Source organism: Pelodiscus sinensis, chromosome 32 (genome assembly GCF_052426305.1).
Source record: "Pelodiscus sinensis isolate ZL-2025 chromosome 32, ASM5242630v1, whole genome shotgun sequence".
NCBI classification, from domain to species: Eukaryota; Metazoa; Chordata; order Testudines; family Trionychidae; genus Pelodiscus; species Pelodiscus sinensis.
In genome coordinates, this window is record NC_143083.1 from 15,918,791 (window position 1) to 15,942,250 (window position 23,460).

At 55.3% G+C, this 23,460-nt stretch overlaps 1 protein-coding gene across 6 annotated transcripts; it reads left to right on the top strand.

Moving 5' to 3' along the window:
* The first annotated feature begins 4,726 nt into the window (after positions 1–4,726).
* MIER2 (MIER family member 2) lies at positions 4,727–23,460 on the top strand. 6 transcript variants are annotated; one of them, XM_089774951.1, is made up of 13 exons: positions 4,727–4,786; positions 10,365–10,452; positions 11,245–11,399; positions 12,185–12,370; positions 13,005–13,128; positions 13,956–14,062; positions 14,687–14,756; positions 17,964–18,115; positions 18,583–18,664; positions 18,817–18,911; positions 19,415–19,539; positions 19,947–20,080; positions 20,804–23,460. In XM_089774951.1, exons 1-13 carry the CDS (start codon positions 4,778–4,780, stop codon positions 21,265–21,267), a joined length of 1,791 nt encoding a protein of 596 aa, XP_089631077.1. In that variant the 5' UTR covers positions 4,727–4,777; the 3' UTR covers positions 21,268–23,460. The 6 variants fall into 6 exon arrangements, with proteins under 6 accessions (XP_089631077.1, XP_075758685.2, XP_075758684.2 ...); XM_075902570.2 differs by lacking the exon at positions 4,727–4,786 and adding an exon at positions 6,082–6,310 and having other exon boundaries at positions 19,415–19,518; XM_075902569.2 differs by lacking the exon at positions 4,727–4,786 and adding an exon at positions 6,084–6,310.

Consider the following 23,460-nt stretch of genomic DNA (forward strand, 5'->3'; position numbering starts at 1 on the left):
GCATGCTGTCCTGTGTTGTGTGCTCATGGTCCATCCCAGAAGGTTGCTGGGGGCTGGAAGTTTCTGCATATGCTGACTGTGATGGCAGTCGTGGCATGCTGGGGAAGGGAGCTGTCGGGTGGAAAGTCCTTGCTACCCAGTGCAAGCAGGGAGGTTCTGAGAGCGCCAAACGAGCGATTGGCTTTGCAGGCTTAAATACAAGGTGAAAACTGCCTGCCATTGTGGTGTCAGGAGGTATATCTGCATCTCACAGCACCCACCTCCTGGGTACGACTGGGTGAATGCTGCAGAGGACGTTTAATTGCAATACAACTTGTGAATTTACTCCCGGGGTGCCTCCGCCCCCTTCTAGTCAAACATTTGTGCCAGCGAAATTTAATTTGCAAGAATATTCCTGGAAAGGGAAAATGTCAAAAGGCGAATGTGTATTCACAAGGGAATGTGCACCCTGCATGCCTGCACAGCCAGCTTTCGGGGTCAATCTGTCAACGAGTGGAAGCAATGCTGTGTGACAACCAGTTCCACCAGGCAGATTCCAACCAAAGCAAATAGAACGGCAAAGAGCAGTTTGCAGACTGAAATACGTCCCCATGAACCATTCATCAAATCCTGCTGAACGACAAGCAAAATCAATAAGTCCATTCATGGGTAAATCACAAAAAGAGCTAAATTCAGGGACTGGACTAGGTCTCCCAGCTGTGTCCCGCTCCAAACTCTAAACACCTCTGCTTTCACAGTGACAATCCCATAGATCTACTGTGGCCAGGCACGAGAGAAAGCAACGGTTCTTCTAGAAATGGGCTTGGAAGCAAGACATGGCTGGGTTCGCTTGATAATTACTGAACAACGTGTGTAATCTGATGGACGTATTCAAACAGAACTAGACAGAGAGGCCGTGCCACCGGAGAAAGGGCTGCTGAAGTGTCCTTGCTCTCAGCTCAAGGGCCACAACCGTCACTCCAGAAACACTCGAGAGCGCTTTGCTTCCCAAGCTCAAACGCATGAGTGAAAATGAACAAGGCACAAATTGCTGGGACGCCGGGTATGAAGTCCTTCCATAAGAGCTAAATGCTAATAAAGCTCCATAACCACATATTTGTGGCTGAACCTTTATTGTTAGTAGCAACCCTGAGCACAGCCTCAGAAGAAACTAGCCTGAGCAAAGCCATTGCAGAGCAAAGCCATCTTACTGGCCTTCAGAAAACAGTGGGATTGGTGTCGAATGCAGAGCTGGCTTGTCTACCCCCAGCAGTGCTGTCTCCTTCTCAATACAGCCCTGGAGCGGAAACACAATTGGGCCTATGGTTGCAACTGGATGCCACAGAGGATTCAGGGGACCTGTTGGCTATGGACAGCCTTAGAAACACATGCAGTTAAACCGAAACTAATCCCATTGGATGGCAAATGTTCCCTCTACAACCTCCACATTCCCTCTAATTTTTTCTATCCATGTGTGGAATAAATGTTCTGTGCACCGAGACATGTGCTAATGTGCACCACTAGTAGAAACACATGCTGCTGGCTGTGGGTACTCTGCAAGTCAGCCAGCTGGCATTTGAATCTCTCCTGGATGGCCGCCCAAGTGCTCAGCTCACAGGGAACACTGATCATGATCATATTACAAAGAACTTGAAGGAGATGTAAACACGGCAGCTCATTGCTAGTATAGCCACCACAAAAAATCATTGGCTAGCATGTCACCTGAAGACAGGAATGCCCTTCACGTATCCACCCCACGTAACTAACCTGCCTCTTCTGTGCTCTTCTTTGGTTGATATTAGCCATAATAATTCCCTAATACTTAAAAATAACTTTATATTCTATTATAATCTTTATATAAAAGAATACAGGTGTGTATATATATAAATGTGTATGTACTGTATTAATATTCCTCTCCCACTCGTATTAATATTCCACCTGCCTGGCATGGAGCCTTGAGCTCTACCACTTGGCTGCTGGGTTACCCTGGGCAAGTCACTTCACAGCCCTGTGCCTCCATTTTCCTCTCTGTATAATAGGGACAGTGATACTAACCTCCTTTGAGATCAAAGAGCCGGAGATTTCTGTTTTTCTCAGGCCTTGGGTAATGCATAAGTGATTTAGGAGCCTAAGTAGCATTGATTTTCAATTAAACGTAGGCACTTATGTCACGTAGGTGCTTTAGAAAACTGTAGCACATGTCTAAACAGGACTCACTTTGTTTTAGGGTACAATGAAATGATTTAGCTTAAATTGGTAAGGAGTTAATTGAAGTAGACTTGGTCTATGGCATCTGGAATAAGAATTTCAAGCAAAGTAGTTGAGCCAATTTAACCAAACTTGTTCTAAATTGATTTAGTTAAACTTACAAGCATAAGTGTATGCAAAATGCATGTGAACAGTCGGTTCTTGTGGCTCCCTATGACTGTGGTCAGTGCCTACCCAAATTGTGAGTGTTACCAGAAAACAACATATGTAAACATTTCCCACACCCATCAGCTAACATCCGAGTTTTAACCCCCTAAAGTTCAGTGACCTTCTGCAATGGACTCATTTGTTTCAAAATTTGAATTGAAATGTTAGTCCAAAGATTACTCAATCATGGGCCAAAATCAGTGAATTTGCATCAGAGATGGGCTTGGTCCCATACGTTTTTATGACCAGGCTCTGGCACCATCACAATCCAACTGGGATCCCAAGCAGGGTCTCCTATTTGCCTCCGGCTGGCTGCTGCAGGAAGAACAGTCCTACAAGACAGAAAGCACCAAGCTTCTCTCCCAACTTGGATTGTTCCAAATGTAAAGCCCATTCTGGTTCCAAAATGGTGGCATTTCCAGAGCTGCGCCTGTGAAATAATCTCCACTCATCCCAGCAGGGGCCTGTGTGTGGGCACTCCACCGATAGAATGACATTTCCTGTGTGTGGGCAAGGTGCTGAGCATGTCCATTTTCATTGCTGTTATTGGAAGTGAAAGCGCTGGGCCTTTTGCAGGATTAGGTCCCAAATTCAGAAACCAATGTTTTCCAGACAAAGCTTATCTTCACCGGCTGTTTCTGTTTAAATCCAAATGCAGCTGGGGTGGGATAGGGAAATGACATGATCTAAAAATCTGCTCCTACCTCCAACCCCCACCCGAACTGCCTGTCCCAGCCCCCTCCCCAGTTTCCCACCCAACCTCCCCCTCCATGCCCAACCCCCCTGCAACTGCCCCAAACCCGGTGACTCCTCCTCATCCACCCTAACTTTGTCCCAGCTGCCTTCAAGTCTGTCCCCTCACAGCACCCCTCCTTCCCTTGTCTCCCGCCCCCACTGTCCCCTCCCAACCCGCGCAGCCCTCCATGCACCCTCCAGCCCCCCACCCCAGACCTCCCCATCACTTCTCCCCGCCCCTCCTCCTCAGCCCCCCCGCTCCAGCCCCTCCCCACAACTCCCCCCCACACGCACCCCCTCCCCATCACTTCTCCCCGCCCCTCCTCCTCAGCCCCCCACTCCAGCCCCTCCCCACAACTCCCCCCCACACGCACCCCCTCCCCATCACTTCTCCCCGCCCCTCCTCCTCAGCCCCCCGCTCCAGCCCCTCCCCACAACTCCCCCCCACACGCACCCTCTCCCCATCACTTCTCCCCGCCCCTCCTCCTCAGCCCCCCGCTCCAGCCCCTCCCCACAACTCCCCCCACACGCACCCCCTCCCCATCACTTCTCCCCGCCCCTCCTCCTCAGCCCCCCGCTCCAGCCCCTCCCCCACAACTCCCCCCCACACGCACCCCCTCCCCATCACTTCTCCCCGCCCCTCCTCCTCAGCCCCCCGCTCCAGCCCCTCCTCACAACTCCCCCCCACACGCACCCCCTCCCCATCACTTCTCCCCGCCCCTCCTCCTCAGCCCCCTGCTCCAGCCCCTCCCCCACAACTCCCCCCCACACGCACCCCTCCCCATCACTTCTCCCCGCCCCTCCTCCTCAGCCCCCCACTCCAGCCCCTCCCCCACAACTCCCCCCCACACGCACCCCCTCCCCATCACTTCTCCCCGCCCCTCCTCCTCAGCCCCCCGCTCCAGCCCCTCCTCACAACTCCCCCCCACACGCACCCCCTCCCCATCACTTCTCCCCGCCCCTCCTCCTCAGCCCCCTGCTCCAGCCCCTCCCCCACAACTCCCCCCCACACGCACCCCCTCCCCATCACTTCTCCCCGCCCCTCCTCCTCAGCCCCCCGCTCCAGCCCCTCCCCCACAACTCCCCCCCACACGCACCCCCTCCCCATCACTTCTCCCCGCCCCTCCTCCTCAGCCCCCCGCTCCAGCCCCTCCCCACAACTCCCCCCACATGCACCCCCTCCCCAGCACTTCTCCCCGCCCCTCCTCCTCAGCCCCCCGCTCCAGCCCCTCCTCACAACTCCCGCCCACACGCACCCCCTCCCCATCACTTCTCCCCGCCCCTCCTCCTCACCCCCCCCGCTCCAGCCCCTCCCCACAACTCCCCCCCACACGCACCCCCTCCCCATCACTTCTCCCCGCCCCTCCTCCTCAGCCCCCCACTCCAGCCCCTCCCCACAACTCCCCCCCACACGCACCCCCTCCCCATCACTTCTCCCCGCCCCTCCTCAGCCCCCCGCTCCAGCCCCTCCCCACAACTCCCCCCCACACGCACCCCCTCCCCATCACTTCTCCCCGCCTCTCCCCCGTGAGCCCCCCGCCCCGCCCAATTTACACCACGCCCCCTCCGGGCCGCAGCCAATCAACGCGCGGCCCCACATCCGGGGCTTCCCCCGCCCGGCGCCGCCCGTCCCCGCTCCCGCACGGCCATGGCGGAGGTGAGTGCGCGGGGGGCGGGGGCCAGGCCCCCCCTCCCCGCCGGGCCCCCCGGGGGCGGGGCCACTCGGGACCCCCCGCTCCGCCCCCCCGCTGGGCTCACAGGGACCCCGGCCCGGGGCGGCTCCGTGACCCAGGCCCGGCCGGACCGGAGGGCCCGGGGGGGGGGGAATGTAAATGGGGGGGGCCCGGGGTCAGCAGCAGCTCCCGGGTCCTGGGGGCAGGGGCTGGGGCGGTATCTGGGCCACATGGGGCTGGGGTGGAGCCAGCGGGAGCATCTTGGGCTGGAGGGGCAGCGGGGGCTGGAGGGGCAGCGGGGGCTGGGGGGGGTAGCGGGGCTGGAGGGGTAGCTGGGGCTGGAGGGGGGCAGCGGGGGCTTGGAGGGGGGAGCGGGGGCTGGAGGGGGGTAGCGGGGCTGGAGGGGTAGCAGGGGCTGGAGGGGGGTAGCGGGGGCTGGAGTGAGGCAGCGGGGGCTGGAGGGTGTAGCGGGGGCTGGAGGGGGGCAGCGGGGGCTGGAGGGCAGCGGGGGCTTGGAGGGGGGTAGCGGGGGCTGGAGGGGGGTAGCGGGGGCTGGAGGGCAGCGGGGGCTTGGAGGGGGGTAGCGGGGGCTTGGAGGGGGGTAGCTGGGGCTGGAGGGCAGCGGGGGCTTGGAGGGGGGTAGCGGGGGCTGGAGGGGTAGCTGGGGCTGGAGGGCAGCGGGGGCTTGGAGGGGGGTAGCGGGGGCTGGAGGGTAGCTGGGGCTGGAGGGCAGCGGGGGCTTGGAGGGGGGTAGCGGGGGCTGGAGGGGTAGCTGGGGCTGGAGGGCAGCGGGGGCTTGGAGGGGGGTAGCGGGGGCTTGGAGGGGTAGCTGGGGCTGGAGGGCAGCGGGGGCTTGGAGGGGTAGCTGGGGCTGGAGGGGTAGCTGGGGCTGGAGGGCAGCGGGGCTGTGAGGAAGCGGGATGCGCAGGGACTGCAGAGCAGCAGAGGCTGGAGTGAGGCAGCGGGGCTGGAGGGGTAGCTGGGGCTGGAGGGGGGCAGCGGGGGCTTGGAGGGGGGTAGCGGGGGCTGGAGGGGGGCAGCGGGGGCTTGGAGGGGGGTAGCGGGGGCTGGAGGGGGGCAGCGGGGGCTTGGAGGGGGGTAGCGGGGGCTGGAGGGGTAGCTGGGGCTGGAGGGCAGCGGGGGCTTGGAGGGGGGTAGCGGGGGCTGGAGGGGTAGCTGGGGCTGGAGGGCAGCGGGGGCTTGGAGGGGGGTAGCGGGGGCTGGAGGGGTAGCTGGGGCTGGAGGGCAGCGGGGGCTGGAGGGCAGCGGGGCTGTGAGGAAGCGGGATGCGCAGGGACTGCAGAGCAGCAGAGGCTGGAGTGAGGCAGCGGGGCTGGAGGCGGTGCAGTCTGAGCCTGGGGGGAGCGCAGGAGGCTGTGGAGGGCCGCGTGGGTGGGTGGAGGTAGTGGGGCTTGTCATGTCCATCAGATGGCTCAATGAGAGGGTCTTACAGCATGCAAGACAGCATCACCTCCATGCCTGTGGTGACACCATATCGCACAGCGATGGTAAGCGTCACATTGCCAAGCTTATGCTGGGGCATCGCACCCTAATGCCATCGACTGTCCTGTCTTGACGTCACGTTGAAACATCCCCATTGTGTTACACCAGTTACCCGGGGCATCAGGGTGTCACATTGCAAGATCCTTATTGTGACGCTGACTTGGAAAAACAGCATTGAGAAGCCATCAAGATGCCTACTTGTTGCATTGCCCGCTTTTCTTGAGCACCACTCACAGAGGCATCCTCTCCATCACAAGAGGTCAGTTGCACCAACTTGCCACAGGAGGTGGAGAGTTGTCCCTGTCAGTGTGAGGCAGTCCTCACTACATCTTGTCAATGGCCCTTGGCTGCAGCATCCCTGTTGCCTTGCAATATTTGTTCTGAAACGTAATTCTGAGACTTCACCATGGCATCGTCAAGTTCACCCCCTCAGCATGTTGCATGGAGTTGCTGTCCCAGAGCACTGTGACAATGTGCATCCCAAGGGGATTTTGGAACCAGTTAACATCCCACAAACTAGCCTTGCAGTGTGTGGGATCATCGCTATAAAGTTGTGACTGTGATTCCCTGCAATGGTTACGTGGACAGATGGACTGGATGGCCTATCATGTCTTTTCCGTCATCAGTTTTACGACTTGCAGAAAGAGATTACACATGTGGAGATTACAAAGGGAGTGAGATTCAGACATGCGCCTTTGCTCAGTTGGAAGTAGCCAGTAGCACACTTTCCTCAAAACATCAAGGAATGTGTACAAGGCAAGAGCAACAAGGAGTATTTCTGTCATGGGCCGGCACTAAGGGACATGCTTCACTAGCCCATGAAATGCCCTTAGCTGGCTTGGAAAATCATCACTGTTAAAAAAGCAATAAAATCTGAAGGGAAGCCTTCTTCTTTCTCTTTGTCTTCCTTTGTAGTGAGACTGCTTCTAGCCTGAGGTGTTCTTTCAGCTTGTGCTCTGGACAGACACACATCACCATTGCATTGAACAGCTTTGACAGTGCGTGAATTCCACCGCTTCATGCAAAAATCCCTGGATTTGTTAAAAATCATTGTTGTTGTGTCTTTAATGATGTTCCTGGAATCCTGAATCTGGAACCAGGGAAGGGATGTTAGAGTGTTTGAAGATTGATCAGCCAGTGGTTGTGTTTGTAAATGTTGTGAGAGGAGGGTCCGTTTCAGATCAAAGGAGCAATGATTTGGAGAGTCAGAAAGGCCTAATCCAGGTGGCCGTTTAATTTTGCAGACAGGAGAGCCAACTTTGGCATCCACTCAGGTGATCTCAGAATAATCTGAGATGCCCAGCCAGAATTTTGGAAGGTGATTAGAACTACCTCTACATCATCACGCCTTAGATGCAGCCGTTCATATCTTGGGGCCTTATCTGTCAATTTTTTGACCCGTGTAATGCTGTTGGGTTTTCATCTCCGTATCTGACAGTAGGATTTAAGCAATGGCAGCTGTGTCTTACATTAGAGAAATAACTTTACATTGCATGCCATTAACGCTCAGTCCAGCCGAGAACGTTTTCCCTCCTTGTCAATTTCTACACTTTTGAGCCTGACCTTTTTCACCCATTGCTTTGCTCTACTTCTGTTACATGGTCTTTCACATTCAAAAATAATTATGGTATTGGTCATCTGTATGGCTCAACTTCATCCATGTCTATGTTGGGATCTACAAATTGGCCATCAGCTCTGCCTGCCATCTCTTTGGTCCATTCTCAGTCCACGTACACCATTGTGATTTGATTTACTTTCATTATTACAGTTGTCTTTGTAGTGATTTTCAGCGGAGCTGGTTTCCATGTCCAGTAATGTCCTGTTGTTACTTCAGCTTTGAGTGCTTCTTCATCCTCATTAACCTGAAGATGCTCAAGTATTAGATTGTATCTCATTTATTATTAACTGTTACTTTTTATTTCACCTAGTGGCCTTTGATATAATGTATCTTCATTTATCCAATGTTGTCATTGACATTTTTACAACTAAACCATTTTCCTTTGTTGTTAGTAGAAACTTTCATCTTTGAAACATTTTGAACACATTTCGTTGCTATTCCTCCATGTGGTAGTAAAGTCAGTAGGTAGATTGTCTCATGGACAGTCAGAAAATGGGAGGTTAAATGGAATTATGTGCCCTAAACGACAGGGTGAATGATTGTAGACCACACCTTGTAGATCATCTTCATAAAATCAAGGTTATGTATGGGAAGTATATTTATTAAAATAGTCTTGTTCTTTGTCACGTCCCTTCACTCCCTGGAAGAGGGACATCTCCCCTCTTTGAAATATGGAGCCATCTTTCCAACCTCAGAAAACATAGAAATGACCAATCTGAAAACAGAGGCAGCCCTAAATCTTTTCTTCCTTTCTTCTTTATTAGCTCATAAACTCCTCCCTTCTAGCACGCACAGGTACTGGGCTGTGTCTGGAAGAAGATGAGAGGGTCTCCAGAGAGACCACATTGTTGCTCTATAATCAGACACTTGGGGGCCGATGAATTGCAATACACAGTGCATGTTCCACTTGAGGCATTCTCTTTGCATTGTGCCTCGTAGACGAAGGAGCAGTAGTTCCATGGGGCTTCACTCTTGGATCTCATGAAAATATCTGTTACCTGGTAGATGATCAGCTGTAAAAATCATCACCCTCATTATCTCTACAGCATAACCCGCACTGCCGCTGGCCTCGCAAAGACCCAGAGGCATTCGTTTTAAGCCGGCCATCTGATTTCTGGTTGGAAAGCCTTGTGTGTGATTGAGAACATGTACTTTGTGCCATCTATAGTAGGGGGAGGAAGGTCTCCCATTTTGATTTCAGCTGATCCTTTCTTAATAAGCTATGGAAGCCTTGTCCTGCTGGACCAAATGGGTATTAAGGGTGCTAGGGCTGGCATCACAATTCTGTTCTACACTGTGGTGTTCTCCGTCTGCATGATTGTGTCACTTGATTACTCGCTTGCTCCCTTCCTAGGCCTAACAACCACACAGCAGTCTCAGAAATAACAGGCGTTCTCAATTGGTACCTCGACTGCAGCTCCCATTGAGCGAATGCAAAGTGCTGCAAAACAGCTGCCCACACACACCTCCACCTGCCCTGTCCGTTATCCATCTTGCCCTTGCTGCGTGCAACCACTGGTTCCCTCACTGCCTGCTCAGCTGCTAATGCCAGTCGTGACTGTTCCAAGTCTTCGAATGCTTTGAAACAGGAGAAGATGGAAGCACTTGGTCAGGTGTCCTTAGTGGATGTATAATTTCTGATTCTACCTGTGGTGGATGGCGCCGAGTTTAAGGGAGTGCTGCATTCAAACAAAAGGGTGATAGGGTTTTAGAATAACGTTTGTGGCAGGCTAAAACCCTCCTCGCAGGGCAGTATAAGTCCTAAAGACTTTGATTCTCAAATGAACCTGTGAGAGAGCAGATCTCAGTGGTGTGATGAAGAGGCGGCACTCAGACACGCCCTTTGGGATTCTGATGAGAAGGTGATAAATCTGGGGCAGGAGAGGCTTTGGCGGTCCCTTGAATACGTCCGATTAGAAACTCTTCTTTTGGCCTCTCTCGTTTTTGTTACTTGGTGTTTACACTAATTGGCTGTGTCTACACTGGGCCACTTATTCCGGAAAAGCAGCCACTTTTCCAGAATAACTTGAAAGCTGTCTACACTGGCCGCTTGCTTTTCCGGAAAAGCAATGACAATCTACTGTAAAATTGTCAGTGCTTTTCCGGGAAAAACTATGCTGCTCCCGTTCGGGCAAAAGTCCTTTTCCGGAAAAACTATTCCGGAAAAGGGCCAGTGTAGACAGCACAGTAGTCTTTTCCGGAAAAAAGCGCATCTACATTGGCCACAGACGCTTTTCCAGAAAAAGTGCTTTTCCAGAAAAGCTTCCTGCCAATGTAGACGCACTTTTCCGGAAATACTTATGGCAGAAAAACTGTTCCGTTTTAAGCATTTCTGGAAAAGGGTGCCAGTGTAGACACAGCCATTGTGTTGCTTTTGGGGCCTGGGAACATGGTATGTTAGTAGGAAGATGTTTCTCATCCGTGTTTGTTTGTTTTCGAAGGCCTCGGTCGGCAGGCAGAGTCCGAGGGTCGTTCCATACCCAAACCACAGCCTGTGTCCTGGCGAGCCAGGTCTTCAGACTGCGGCAGGTACCAACAACTTGAATGTGTTTGTTTTCCCCATTCCTCCTCCATCTACAGGTTGGACCAGCCTGATCTAGCACCCTCAGGACCTGAGCAGTCCCGAAGGAGGGAGTTTGCTGGATCAGGGCAGGTCAGGCATGAGGTGCTCCTGGGATTCCCTTCCTGGCCACTGGCCCGGCCAGGAGGCTGTTGCTCCTCTTCGGCTGCAGGGGCTCCTTGTCCGGGGCCACTGGCAGTTCCACGCTACTGGCCACAGAGGCTCCATGTCCCTGACTCACCTTCTGGCTGGTGGGGTTCCCAGCACCAAACAGCCTGAGCCCCCAGGAGCTGGCAATCTCTGTGGCTGGGGCTCTTTGGTCCAGCAGCATCTGCAGTCTTGCCGGACCATGGGTGTTGCTGAACCAGAGAGACCGGTAGTCCCTTCCCCCACAACATCATCTAGGCAGGCACATGAACTTGTATTACAGCACTGCATTGGCACAGCTGCGGCACAGGTGGGGATGACACGCTGTGCCAAGGGGAGAGTGCTCTCCCGGTGGCGTAACTACTCCACCCCTGCAAGAGAGAGAAGCTATCCATGTGGAAGGTCGTCTCCTGCTCATCTCACCAGCGTGGACGGCACTTAGGCCGATGTAACTTTCATTGCTCGGGTGGGAGAAGGTGTCTTTGTCACACGCCTGGGTGGTGTAAGTTACATCAACTTAAGTGGTAGAGTAGACCAGTCAGGGGTCTCTCCAAATGTTGCTTCTGTAGTATGGAGTCAAACGTGGCTAATGGTTGACTTTCTGATCCCTCCAGTTGTGTCCATGGGCTCAGCTGACCACCGGTTCACCCTCGCCGAGATCCTGTCGCAGAACTATGGTGTGCGAGAAGAGAGGGAGGAGGAAGAAGAAGATACGCAAGAGAAAGAGAAATCTTTGGAAGAGCTGGAAAAGAGCTTCACTGCCTCTCAGGTAAAGGCAGCAAGGGAGGGGAAGGGGAATTATCTTTTGGATTTCTTGTCTACCTTGCTGAATTGTTGAGATCAAAGGTCTCCACTGAGCCAGCATACGGGGAGATCTGCCAGCTGTGCGCTGCACGTCAGTCTCCTGAGCATAAGGCCTTGCTTGGCCATTTGGATGTGGGGGGTCAGAGGAGCCAGTAGTGAGCGCAGGGCTTTCTGCAGCGAGGCTGCCAGTTCAAATACAGCTCGCATCCCTGGTGACACCAAGCTGCTGGCTGGCTGGTGCAGAGCCCCATAGAAGATCCAGGATGGCAGGGACCTTAGGAGGTCAGCTGGTCTGGCCCTGTCTCAAAGCAGGACCAACCCCAACTCAGTCGGGGCTTTTGTGCCACCCACGTCTCAGCAGAGATCTGTCCGTTTCTCTGGAAACACTGACGATCTGTTGCTCCCCTGTGGGTGGCCAAGAATTCAGAGAGCACCCTCCCCTGACAGAGACTGTCCCTTCAGGTCAGGGTCAGTAAACAAACGGGACCTTTGTGCTGCCCTCTTTCCTGGGCAGATACGGGGAGCTAGTCGCCAGGGCTGCACACAGGCACCTACTCAGCAGCATGAAATCCAGTGTAAACAGCCTCCCTGGAATCTGCTGCTCTGGCGTCAGGTCCCCGGTGAGCCCACAGCTTGGGGAATCGCCAGTTGTCCTCGCACATTTTGGTTTCCTTCCTGGTGGAGCAGGGCCCAGGCCAGGCCAGCGCCCCCAGAGGAGCCTGACTGCCTCTGCGTGTCTCTTTGCTGCAGCTGGCGTTGTACTCGGGGCTTGTTCCATTCCTGATGAAGCTTTGTCCTCCTCTCGCTCAGAGCAGTGACATGCCGTTCGAGGAGCTGCTTGCCCTGTACGGCTATGAGGCCTCGGATCCGATCTCCGAGCAGGGCAGCGAGAGCAATGACATCCCTCGCCACCTGCCAGACATGACCCTGGATAAGGTAAGGGCCGGTTCGGGCCATGGGCTGGCTGCTAGCAAGGGAGGCAGTAGCGCATCCCACACTGGGGTGGGAACAGCCTAGAACAGGCCATCTAGTGGGGCCCTCATCGAGCGCTCAGTGTATTCGCAGACTCCGGAATCCCAGTAGGTGGGAAGGGGTTAACCCGCTGGCCCCAGTGTGTAACTGCAGAGGTGCTCCCAGAAACGGGGTTCAGAGGAGACTAAAGGAGGAGCCACGAAGTACAACCCCAATCCGGAATGTAGATTCTGCCTTTCCTCCCTGTGGTGTGAATGAAGGGAGATTTACCAGACTCTGCCTGGAAACCTGCGCACCCCTCTGTTCCCAGGGCCCCCAGGCCTGTCACTCTGCATGGGAGTCGCTGAAAGCTCAGTCCCTGCCAGCACCTCTGAAGTCCCCCAAACTGTGGAAAGGGCTCCTACCCCTCCGTCCTACAGCGTCTGCAGGGAGCCCCTCTCCTCTTGTCCCTCCCAGTGGGGCCCTAAGAAACCGACTTGGGGGGGCAAGGAAAAGCATGGAAGAAGGGATCTTGGCCAGGGTTGGTTTGCTCTAGGCCTCCCCTCCCTGTTTTTTTTTAATTTAAAAACATTTTTCACTTTCTTGTTGTTGTTAAAAGGAACAAATAGCGAAGGATTTGCTTTCAGGGGAAGAAGAGGAGGAGACGCAGTCTTCAGCGGATGACCTGACTCCGTCCGTCACGTCCCACGATGCGTCGGACCTTTTCCCAAACCAGCCTGGCTGTATGTGTCCCTGATTTCTAACGGGCCTTTTGTACGCGGAGGTGGCTCCAGCAGAAAGGGCATTTTTAGAATGATTGTTACATTTCTGGTTGCTAAAATTCCTGAGGTAGCAACTTTTGAGATAACATCAACCTTCCTGGTGCTGTTGCAAGGCACAGCCAGAATTAGGCTGCCATGATCAGAGGAGCTGAATGATCAGGGGGTGCGAACTGATCAGCTGTGGGGTCAGGAAGCAGTTCTCTTCAGCTGTAGTAAACAGCCTCAGGGAGGCGAGGACTTCTGTTACATGCCCAGCCTGGAGTTTTGGGGCAACTGCACAACTGGTGACGTGGATTGGGATATTGGGGTTTCTTACCTTCCCAAGAAATATCACTGCAGCATCTTGTCTCAGAGTAGCAAGGCCACTGGTCTCGTCTAGTATGGCAGCAGACTGGATCACTGATCTTTCTAATGCCTACAGGGGGAGTTTCAGATTAGTAGACCCAGTGGTCCAGCCTAGTATGGGAACTCCTGTGTTCCTGTGGCTTACATATTGGGGGTTTGTAGCGAGCCAAAGCAAGCAAGGGTCTCAGTGTGGAAGGATTGATTGGGCTAAGACCCCCCCAATCCTGCTCACGTTGGGAGCCTTGGCTCTGCTGACTGATCAGTGCTCACGTGGCTAGGAACTGAGTCTCTTCTATAGGCAAAAACCAAAAGAGAATCTGGATAAGTTCTTCTGAATAATGGAGCAGGCCCCAGATGACTCCAGGATGGGGGCTGAGGGAAGGAGAGAGAAACTAGAGATGTAGAGGGTGAGTATTAACCAAACGACACCTCTCTCTTCAAAGCAAACTTCCTGGCTGATGATGACAAAGAGCCCTGCTCTTCTCCGTGCGCTTCCTCCTCGGCCGAGGATTCCGAAGAGGATTCCATCCCCGCCAACGAGTGCAAGAAGGTAAGTGAGCCGGACCAGCTGCGCCTCCCTGGGGAGCTGATGCTCTGTGCTCAAGCTCGAGAAAGCCGAGACCCAACTCCGACCTGCCTCCTTGGGAGCTCACTGGCAGGCTCCTGCCCCTGGGCCTTAAATTCTGGGCATGGCCATGGCAGGCCAGTCAGGCGTGTCTGCGGCCTGTGTCCGCGACTGTCCTCACAGTGAGGGGGACACTGTACCCCAGAATTCAGAGCGGCATATCGCAGCCTAGGAGAGGTACCGTCTGGTGCTGCATGCCCAGCCTGTGGAAGGGCAGAATAGACTCCTCTTTGGATGCCCGGAAAATGGAAGAGGTTCTGCTGCCTCGTCTCTGCAGCCTGAGGCAATGCAGGGTCCTGGTTAAATATTCAGCATGGAGACCAGGCTGAAAGCCAGAGGGTCCTCAAACTGCCATGAGCTTGAAACCCCCTTCATAATTGTTCTGTTGAATAGGCAGAATCCCCCTCGAGCGAACACAGACGCTGTGGGCCACCGATGCTTAGCAAGGCAGGTTGGGCCTATTCGTTGCCTGGTCTTAGACTTGATTCCAGTGCAAACACATAACACAGTTGCCTTGTGTTCATACCCTTCCCTGTGATGATTTTTCAGGAGATCATGGTTGGACCTCAGTACCAGGCTGCCGTTCCTGTCCTCCTCTTAAACAGGCACAGTGAAAAAGGTGAGACCTCCTTCCTTCCTTTGACTGTAGCATTTGTGCCTCATCCCAGGAGGCATACCTGGGTGGTCGACAAATACCTTTGATGTCGACACCCGCCCATCCAGACTAGCGCTCTGAGCCGACAAACAGCTGATCAGCTGTTTGTCGGCTCAGCGCGGCAGCCATGTAAATTTAAATGAAGCAGCGATTATTTAAATCGCCGCTTCATTTTCCTATGCCTGGTAGCCTAATCTACATGTCTCTAGCGACAGAGGCATGTAGTCTAGACGTACCCAGAGTGCTGGCTCTGTAGCTGAGGTGGTCTCGCCAGGACGGCGATGTGTCCAGCAGTACTCATTCCTCCAAACAGAAGGGGGCTTTTTAGGGTCCGGGTGGAATAGTTGTCAGCAGTGTGCTCTCTTTACACAGGACAGTTCCTCGCTCCCCAGGAGCCAGCCGTATGCTTTCTGGGATGTGGCCGTGTGTACTCGCTGCAAGATTACAATGAAGGCAGCTTAAAGGCACCTTTCATTTTTGGAGTCTCTGATAACATGGTTTCATAGACTTGAAGGCCCTGAGGGATCATTGTGATGATCCAATCTGATCTCTAGCACAGCACAGGCCATAGGACTTTCCTGAATTTATTTCTGTTTCAAGTCCAATAGCCGGGCTTGCACTAGAATGGAGCTGTTGGAAAAACGTCCCGTTTTGATTTACAAATTGCCGGGGACGGAGACTCCAGCACAACCTTTGCTAAGTCGCCTCATGGTTAATTACCCTGATGGCTAAAAATTCACCCCTTGCTTCTATCGCTTTTCAACTTCCAGCTGTTGGTTCTTATAGACACCTGCGCTCTTGGAGGAGCACAGTGCCTCTAGACACCTGGCATTTCGCAAAGCAGTGAAGTGCAGCGGAGTTAAGTTTTTTTTTTCTGATTATTTTATTTTTGGTCGTTTTCATTAAAAGTTTGACCTTGAAGGCTTTCTTGTTGAAGTGGATTTTGTGTTTAGAAAGCTGTAGTGGTCTCTTGCTGTTTGTTCCCGAACAGCTGTGTTAGATCGTTCTCGTGCTCAATTCCAAGTGAACAAAGTTCTTAATCTGAGAATTTGCTCTTTTTTCTCCCCTTTTTCTTGTGTCTCTCAAATAATTACCCACAGGAGCTTATTTTGGGTTTGGAAGCCATACAGAGATGGCCTTGTTCCTGCCCTCGTGTTGATCTTCTATTTGAACCGTCGTGTCTGCCAAACTTGTCTTATTAGCCTCAAAGCTTTCCTGAAAAATCCTGCCACCGAGCATAATTCATTAGCTTGAGACCCTGCATCCGTTAGGTGGAGCTGAGATGCAGTCTGCTAGCCGGATGTCTGCTTAGTAGAAATGACTCATTTCCTCTCTCCTTCTCTATGCCGGGCAGACTCTGGGCAAGTCAGTTTCAAGGGTACACCGCCTACAAGTGTTAAGCTCATATTTAGGAGCACTGGATGCCCTCAGCTTGTATGACGTGAATGGGAACTGAGGGGCATGTTCTCCATTGTGGGACACCAGTGCGAGGTGGATGTAGAATGTGACCAGATCAGAAGGGGACAGCAGTCTACCCCACCTCTGCATTGACCGTGATCTGGTAGAAAAGAACGGGCCAAGTAAAGGGCCAAGGAGAATCAGAAAAATAACCAACTCACTACAAAGTACGTTGGATGCCAGTGGCGATAGAGCCTTATCTCTGAATAGAAACGTTTCTCTGCCTCTAATTTGAGGGCACCTCAAGTGTGTGTCGTCTGGTTGCTTTGTTTAGATCGGTTTCCTGCCTTGCTGCTGACGTAGGAGGGCACAACACACAGCTGTGCGCTAATGTGTGAGACTGGGAAGGCACTGGGATCACAGCATGGGGCCCTTCTGCTAATCTGTGCTGGCAGGACGGCCCACAGGAGGTCATTACAAGCCAATACAATGGAGAGCACCCCTAAGGCCTTAGCAAGTTAGAGAAATGGTCAGAGGTAAACAGGATGAGGTTTAATAAAGAGAAATGCAAAGTACTCCACTTAGGAAGGAACAATCAGTTCCATACATACAAGATGGGAAGCGACTGTCTAGGAAGGAGCATGGCGGAAAGGGATCTAGGGGTCATAGTGGACCACAAGTTGAATATGAGTCAACAGTGTGATGCTGTTGCAAAAAAAGCAAATATGATTCTAGGTTGTATCAACAGGTGTGTTGTAAGCAAAACTCGTGAAGTCATTCTGCCGCTCTACTCTGCACTAGTTAGGCCTCAGCTGGAGTACTGTGTCCAGTTCTGGGCGCCACATTTCAAGAAAGATGTGGAGAAATTGGAAAGGGTACAGAGAAGAGCGACAAGAATGATTAAAGGTCTAGAGAACATGACCTATGAAGCCAGGCTTCATGAACTGGGCTTGTTTACTTTGGAAAAAAGAGGATTAAGGGGGGACATGATAGCGGTTTTCAAATATCTAAAAGGGTGTCACAAGGAGGAAGGAGAAAATTTGTTCCTCTTGGTTTCTGAGGACAGGACAAGGAGTAATGGGCTTAAAGTGCAGCAGGGGAGGTTTAGATTGGACATTAGGAAAAAATTCCTAACTGTCAGGGTGGTCAAATATTGGAATAAATTGCCAAGGGAGGTGGTGGAATCTCCCTCTCTGGAGATATTTAAGAACAGGTTAGATAGACATCTGTCAGGGATGGTGTAGGTGGAGCTTGGTCCTGCCTTGAGGGCGGGGGGCTGGACTCGATGGCCTCTCGAGGTCCCTTCCAGTCCTAGGATTCTATGAAGGCTGCTCAGTTCTGTGCATGCAGCTAGAGGGCTGCCCAGGCCAGAGCAGTGGTTGCTTAACCCCCCCCCCCTTCCCCATGTCCGGAGCCGGAAGGGGCAGAGCAGAATCTGGCTTTATAAAGCCACATGCCTCGATTGACGTGTCCTCTAACAGACCTCGAGACGTCTTGATCATTGAGAAGCCTGAGCAAACAGAGCCCATCACAAGCTCTGAAAGCCAACGGCCTTGGACAAATCAGACTTTGGGCAAATCGGGCGTCACCCCCAGGTTAGGAGGGAAAACATCTGGGGTCCAACCCTGGGGACCCTCGGAGCATTCCCTCTGACCATTCTTGCCAGGCTGGTGCTCAGCAGCTTCCTCTCCAATCCGTCCCCAGCCCGCCTTCCGGAAAGCGAGTGTGCTCTTTGCTCCACTCGTTTCTGACATGCCCTGCTGTTTCCATTAGCCTACGAGAATGAAGACCAGCTGCTGTGGGACCCAAACATCCTTCCCGAGAGGGAGGTGGAAGAGTTCCTGTACCGAGCAGTTAAGCGGAGATGGGACGAGGTCTCCAGTGCCAGTCTGCCAGAAGGAGAAATGGTGAAGGACAATGAGCAGGTGAGCACGAGAGTCTCTGTTGTCTCGGTGTGTGGACAGAAGTCAAGTAGCACTGGCCCTGGGGGCAGGGACGTTGAGAGATCCGCTCCCTTCCCTCTGAGGGGAGCAAGCGATCAATTCTGGGTGAGGGAGACCTGTCTAGCTGCTACTTCTCCCTCTGGATGCTCCGTGACTCAGACAGAGGGAGCCTTTCTTGCTGCATCCTGCTGAGTTGAGGAGCTGCGTGTTGTGTGCCACCAGGTTGCCGAGCTGGCCAGTTCAGGCTGGCGGGGTAATGAGCTGTCTGCGGACACGTGCACGCCCGCGGTCCCTAGGCTTCTCCGCAGGGACTGTCCCCGCTGACTGTGAAGCGGGTGGTGTTGGCCAGTGGCTCCGGAAGAGGAGGTGGCTGTCTGGGCAGGGGCAGCTGCGTTGGGTGGCGGTTCGCGGGGCCAGTGCGTGTGATCAGTTCTCTCTTGCTTGCGTAGGCGCTGTATGAATTGGTTAAATGTAACTTCAATGCAGAAGAGGCGCTGCGGCGGTTACGCTTCAACGTGAAGGTCATCCGAGGTGAGACACCCCCCCCCCCATGGTTAGATTCGCTTGCCTGCTGTATCCCAAATGTCCCGGTTCGTTCTGCTACCCCAGCAGCCCCTGAATGTCTGTCCCAGGAGGCCCAGGCTGGTGTGGCGCTCCCCAAACCCTGTTTCCTTGTGCTGCAGATGAGCTTTGTGCCTGGAGCGAGGAAGAATGCCGAAATTTCGAACACGGCTTTAGAGTCCACGGGAAAAACTTCCATCTGATCCAAGCTAACAAGGTAAAGGGCCATGGGCCTTTCTGACCGAGGGCTGCAGGAGCGCATGCTAGCACCAGGAGCAAACCTCAAACTTCACTCCAGCTGGGGGAATTAGGGTGCTGCATTCTGATCCCAGTTTATTAGCTGTGTGGTCACAAGCCCCGTGCTTGTTGTCTGCACTGTTCGCTGCTTGATTTCTCCCATCCGCACAGCGGGGTAGATCATGCTAACTTCCAGCAGAGGCCTCATCCATTCACAGTCAGCGCTAGCTGGCTGAGGCCCTCCAAAGAGCTTTGCAAATGCTCTTCCCCCTCGCAGAGTTTCCGGGGTCAGTGATAGCAGAGTATGGGCAGCTCCCGTGAATACCGCATGAGCCTCAGAGCCGGGAGATTCCTGGCCCTGCCCCGACTCCCCATGTGATTGGATGAAGTCACTTGAATCACCTTGTCTTCCCCATCCACACAGTGAGGTGATGGTACTGACCTTCCCAGGCCCTCGGGGCTCTGACTCATTGTCCCCCGCAGGTCCGCACCCGGTCGGTGGGGGAGTGCGTGGAGTACTACTACATGTGGAAGAAGTCGGAGCGCTACGACTACTTCACACAGCAGACGCGCTTCGGAAGGAAGAAGTACGTCCACCCTGGAGCCACGTGCGTGGAATATTCTCAGACTAAGATTAGTAAACGTTCCGTACCCGCGAGGCTCCTGCCTCGACCTGCTCCCTGCTTCGGGGACCTTGATCTTAAAATTGTGCTGCCTGCCATAACCCTCATGCGTTGGAAGGTCTCCTGGCCGGGAGGGGCCGGGAGGCAGCGGGCCAGCAGCCACACCCGTGGCAGACGGAATGTCTGGGGATGGAGCTGATTTCACACGAGCGTCAGTGGTTGCAGGGGGTGGGCCCATGTGGGAACAGAAGGGGCCTGCACACCTTGAAGGGAAGGATGTTTTCTGCCACGCCGCTCCCTGTGCGTGGGGCTGAGAGGGCCGTTGTCCAGGGCATGTGGGGTGTTGCTTAGCCCCACCGAGCGGCCAGTCAGTGTCGTCTCTCCCCCTGCAGGGATTACGTCGATAATGACTTGGATGGCGGGGAGGTGGAAAATGCCAGCCGCTCCCGGAGCTCCCCACCCATTCCCTCCGCCAGCTGCCTGGAGTCTCACTTCAGCCAAGACCACCTGGCAATTGAGTGTGCAGGTAACTCCTTGGGTTGAGGCATCGGCCTGCACGGCGCTGGGGTGCAGCGCTGCCGTTTGTCCTTCTCTCGCGACCCCCTGTGGTGCGCCTGCTACTGCAGCTCCTTACGTGCCGCTGGGTTCAGCCGGGTCCTGGGAAAGCCCCGGGGCGGGCACCCCCCAGCAGGAAAGGGCTCGGTGCTGGCCTTTGCTGAATCCGCCCGTCCCGCCGTCAGGGCACGAGCTTGCAGATCCCCTCTGGGGAGCTGAGCGTGAAGGGGGGGGGATGATCTGCCTCTTTTCCCATCGCCTAACAGACCTGGGGAGAAAACCGCCTGGTGTGGGGGGGCCCTAGCGTCTGGTGCATCTTGGAGAGTCACGGAACAGGATCATCTTCATTTCCATAGACGCCCTGATTTCCTCCCTCCCCCCGCCCCGAGCGATCTTCCTGCGTCCCCGCTCCACTAAGAACGGCCAGGCCAATGACCCGTCCAGCCCAGCGGCCTGGCTTCCAACGGTGGCCAGCGCCAGGTGCCCCAGAGGGAGTGAACAGAGCAGGGAATCCTCCAGCGAGCCCTCCCCTGTGGCCCGTTCCCAGCCTCTGGCAAGCAGCCGCCATAAGAGCGATCCGCTGTGCCGGGTCGTGGCCCCGTGCGGGTTCACTCAGGGCTCTGCTCCGCAGCTGTGACTAGGAGCCTGTATGTGTGTGCAGCGGACTCACCCTCCCCTCCCCTCGGGCATGCAGATCCGCGGAGCGTGGAGAGCGCAGCCTGCAGCCTGGGCAGCATGAGCGAGTCGGGCCAGGGCTACGATTGCAGCACCCCCTCGGAGACAAACTGTTCCTTCGACCCAGCGGAGGACGCTTCCTCGGCCCCTTGCACGCGGCATCCCGGGAACCCCACGGACCCGGGGCGTTTCCAGCTGCCCCCGGCAGGCCCGGGACTGGCAGACAAGCAGGAGACGTTGCAGAGCTCCGGCGAAACGATAACGATGGACTTCACTCTCCCCGGAGACATTAACGAGGGGCTGCCTTTAATTTCCGGCCGGGTGGCTTTGGACAGGGACCCCGAGGCACTGGTGTCGCCCGCTCAGGTGACCTTGGCAGTCACAGATTTTGGCATCATGGGCATTGGAGATGTGAATAGTTTCCTGGCTGCTCACCAGGGCTGCCCGGGGCCCGTGGCTCGGTCGGAGCCTTTGTCGCAGTGAGGATCTCCAGTCTGGTCGCAGACCGAGCTACGGTTTTGACCGACGGAGCGAATTCCCCGGCCTTCCGTGTTGCACGGGGCCCTTGGAGCTGTCGGTTGGAATCTGTCTTTCCGTCCTACTTGATGTTTTGGCGTCTGTCCTTCCACGGCTCCAGTGAAACCAAACACCTTTCTGCTCAGTGCTGCCGCCCCTGCGCAGGGTTGTCAGTCGGGGGCCGAGTCCGTGAGCCCCACCCCCGGTGTCGCGCAGGCAGGCACTGCCCTGAGGACGGTGGAAGTGTCCGTGACCCCAGCAGCAGGCACGTTCTCTAGGGCAGGCCGGCGGCAGAGTGGGGTGCTATGGAGGAGGAGGAGGTGTCGCGGGCACTTTGGGGGCTGGGCCGGAGGATGGAACGGGAGGTACTGACCCGAGCCCAGTCAGGCCAGGCTGGAGGGGCCGTCTGGATGCAGAGCAGGGCGCGTTTGTGCCGAAGGGGGAGTGGAGAGGCTCTTCCGTTCCCCCTCGGATTTGGTGCTGCAATAGAAGTAACTCTCCTTTTCCTCTCCAACAGCGGGAGAAGCCTGCTGATTTGTTAATCCAGGGGCTGCCTTTGTCCTCTCCCCTGCCAGGTCCATCTGGCTGCCCCTCAGCTCTGGGACCGTCCCATTTAGGGTGGGCAGCTTGTCTGTGTGTTGCCCCGTGCCAGGCCCAGGGTGTGCTGCTCCACGGAGAACAGGCTCTGGCAGGGGAGGACGTGCTCTGTGAAAATCCTTACTCGCTTGCAGAGGGGTTACGTCTGCACGAGCTGCCTCGCTGGTTCCAGATGCTGCCGGCTGGGGAACGGGGCAGTGACTGGATCTTGGGGCTGGCATTGGGGCTTGACAGGAATGGAGGAGAGGCTAGCAGGCTGCCTCCAAGCGCATGGTGTATGTGCCCGGGGTGCCGGCCCAGCTCCAGACGGAAGGTGTCCAGCACCAGCACGTGGCAAGGTGATGCCTCAGCCCCACGGAGCATCAGCCCCGATACTCAAAAGCATAAAGAGACCGTGTTTGTGGGAGTGCTTAGCCTTGTGCTGCAGGGTCGTTAGCCGCTGCGTAAAGTGCCAAATGCGCCCAGGCTGCCTGAGCATTGCCCGATACCTCAGACTGGGGCCGAATTCTCCTTCCTGCTCCCACAGGAGTGCCACATGCCCCTGGTGCGTCTGCGTTCATGGCCACGTGCAGCGTTCGCACGCAGCCTGCCCAGCTTGCACTGGTGCACGCAGCAGTGGAGAGAGCCGGACACGCCTCCGCTCCCAGAGCACACGGGGGAAGAGTCTCCTTTCAGACCACTGACCCCCAGAAAAAATCAGTCACAAGCCACATACAGCACCGGGGGGCAGGCTCGCACCAAAAATGGGGGGTTCAGGGTGCAAGAGGGAGCTCTGGCAGGAGGCTGAGGGGGTGGTGCTGGGTCTAGGTGGCTGGGGTGGGGTTTGTGGGGTCAGAGGGGTGGCAGCTTGTGGTGACATGTCCAGTGGACAAAGCCACAGCCTTCACCCCGTCTCTGTCCAGCCAGCCCCGCCCCTGGTCGCAGCCTGGGTCCTCTATGGGCCAAGCAGGCTGTGCTCTGTGAGCGTGAGGGGTGGAGAGTGCTGCTGTCACAAGCATTTCACACCCGCTTTGCACGGGGGAGTGGCTCCTCCACACGCCTGGTGACACTAGCAGACCCCGCCTGGGGGCAGCGAGAGGCAGAGGCGCTAGCTCGGGAGTCTCCCCGCCCGCGAACCTCTGCTGCTTGCCCCTGGCTGAGCTCCTCGGGGTCTGGCTCCCTCTGGGGGTCTCTCGGAAGGGAGACGGTGGGAAAGGGAAGAGGCTTATCCTGGGACGGGGGAGCTCCCAGCGCCCCACCAGCAGCCAAGTGCATTGGAGGAAACTTTCCTTTCGTTTGTTTCATTTCTGAGTCCTGACGCGGGGGAATGTCTCTTATTTATAGTCTTCAATGTTGTTTACAGACGAGCGGGGTGCGACGCGGCACGTTTTCCGCACGGCCTCCCCGGGGCGGGCAGCCTGGCTTTGGTCCGGTTTGTCTCGCAAAGCGCATTTACTTTGACCCGCTCCTGATGCCGGACTCTTGCCCCTCCCTCCGCCCCAGAGCCCCGCACTGTGAAGTGATGCTGCCTTGAAAACCCCTCGCCGTTATTTATTTAATTAAACCAATCGGATTTGAAAGCGA

Coding starts and splice junctions, on each gene's coding strand:
- MIER2 (XM_075902569.2), top strand. CDS start 6,239: ATGAGAGGGTCTTACAGCATGCAAGACAGCATCACCTCCATGCCTGTG. Junction 11,400..12,184: donor AGAGCTTCACTGCCTCTCAG/GTAAAGGCAGCA, acceptor TCTTTGCTGCAG/CTGGCGTTGTACTCGGGGCT. Junction 18,665..18,816: donor CAACGTGAAGGTCATCCGAG/GTGAGACACCCC, acceptor CTTGTGCTGCAG/ATGAGCTTTGTGCCTGGAGC.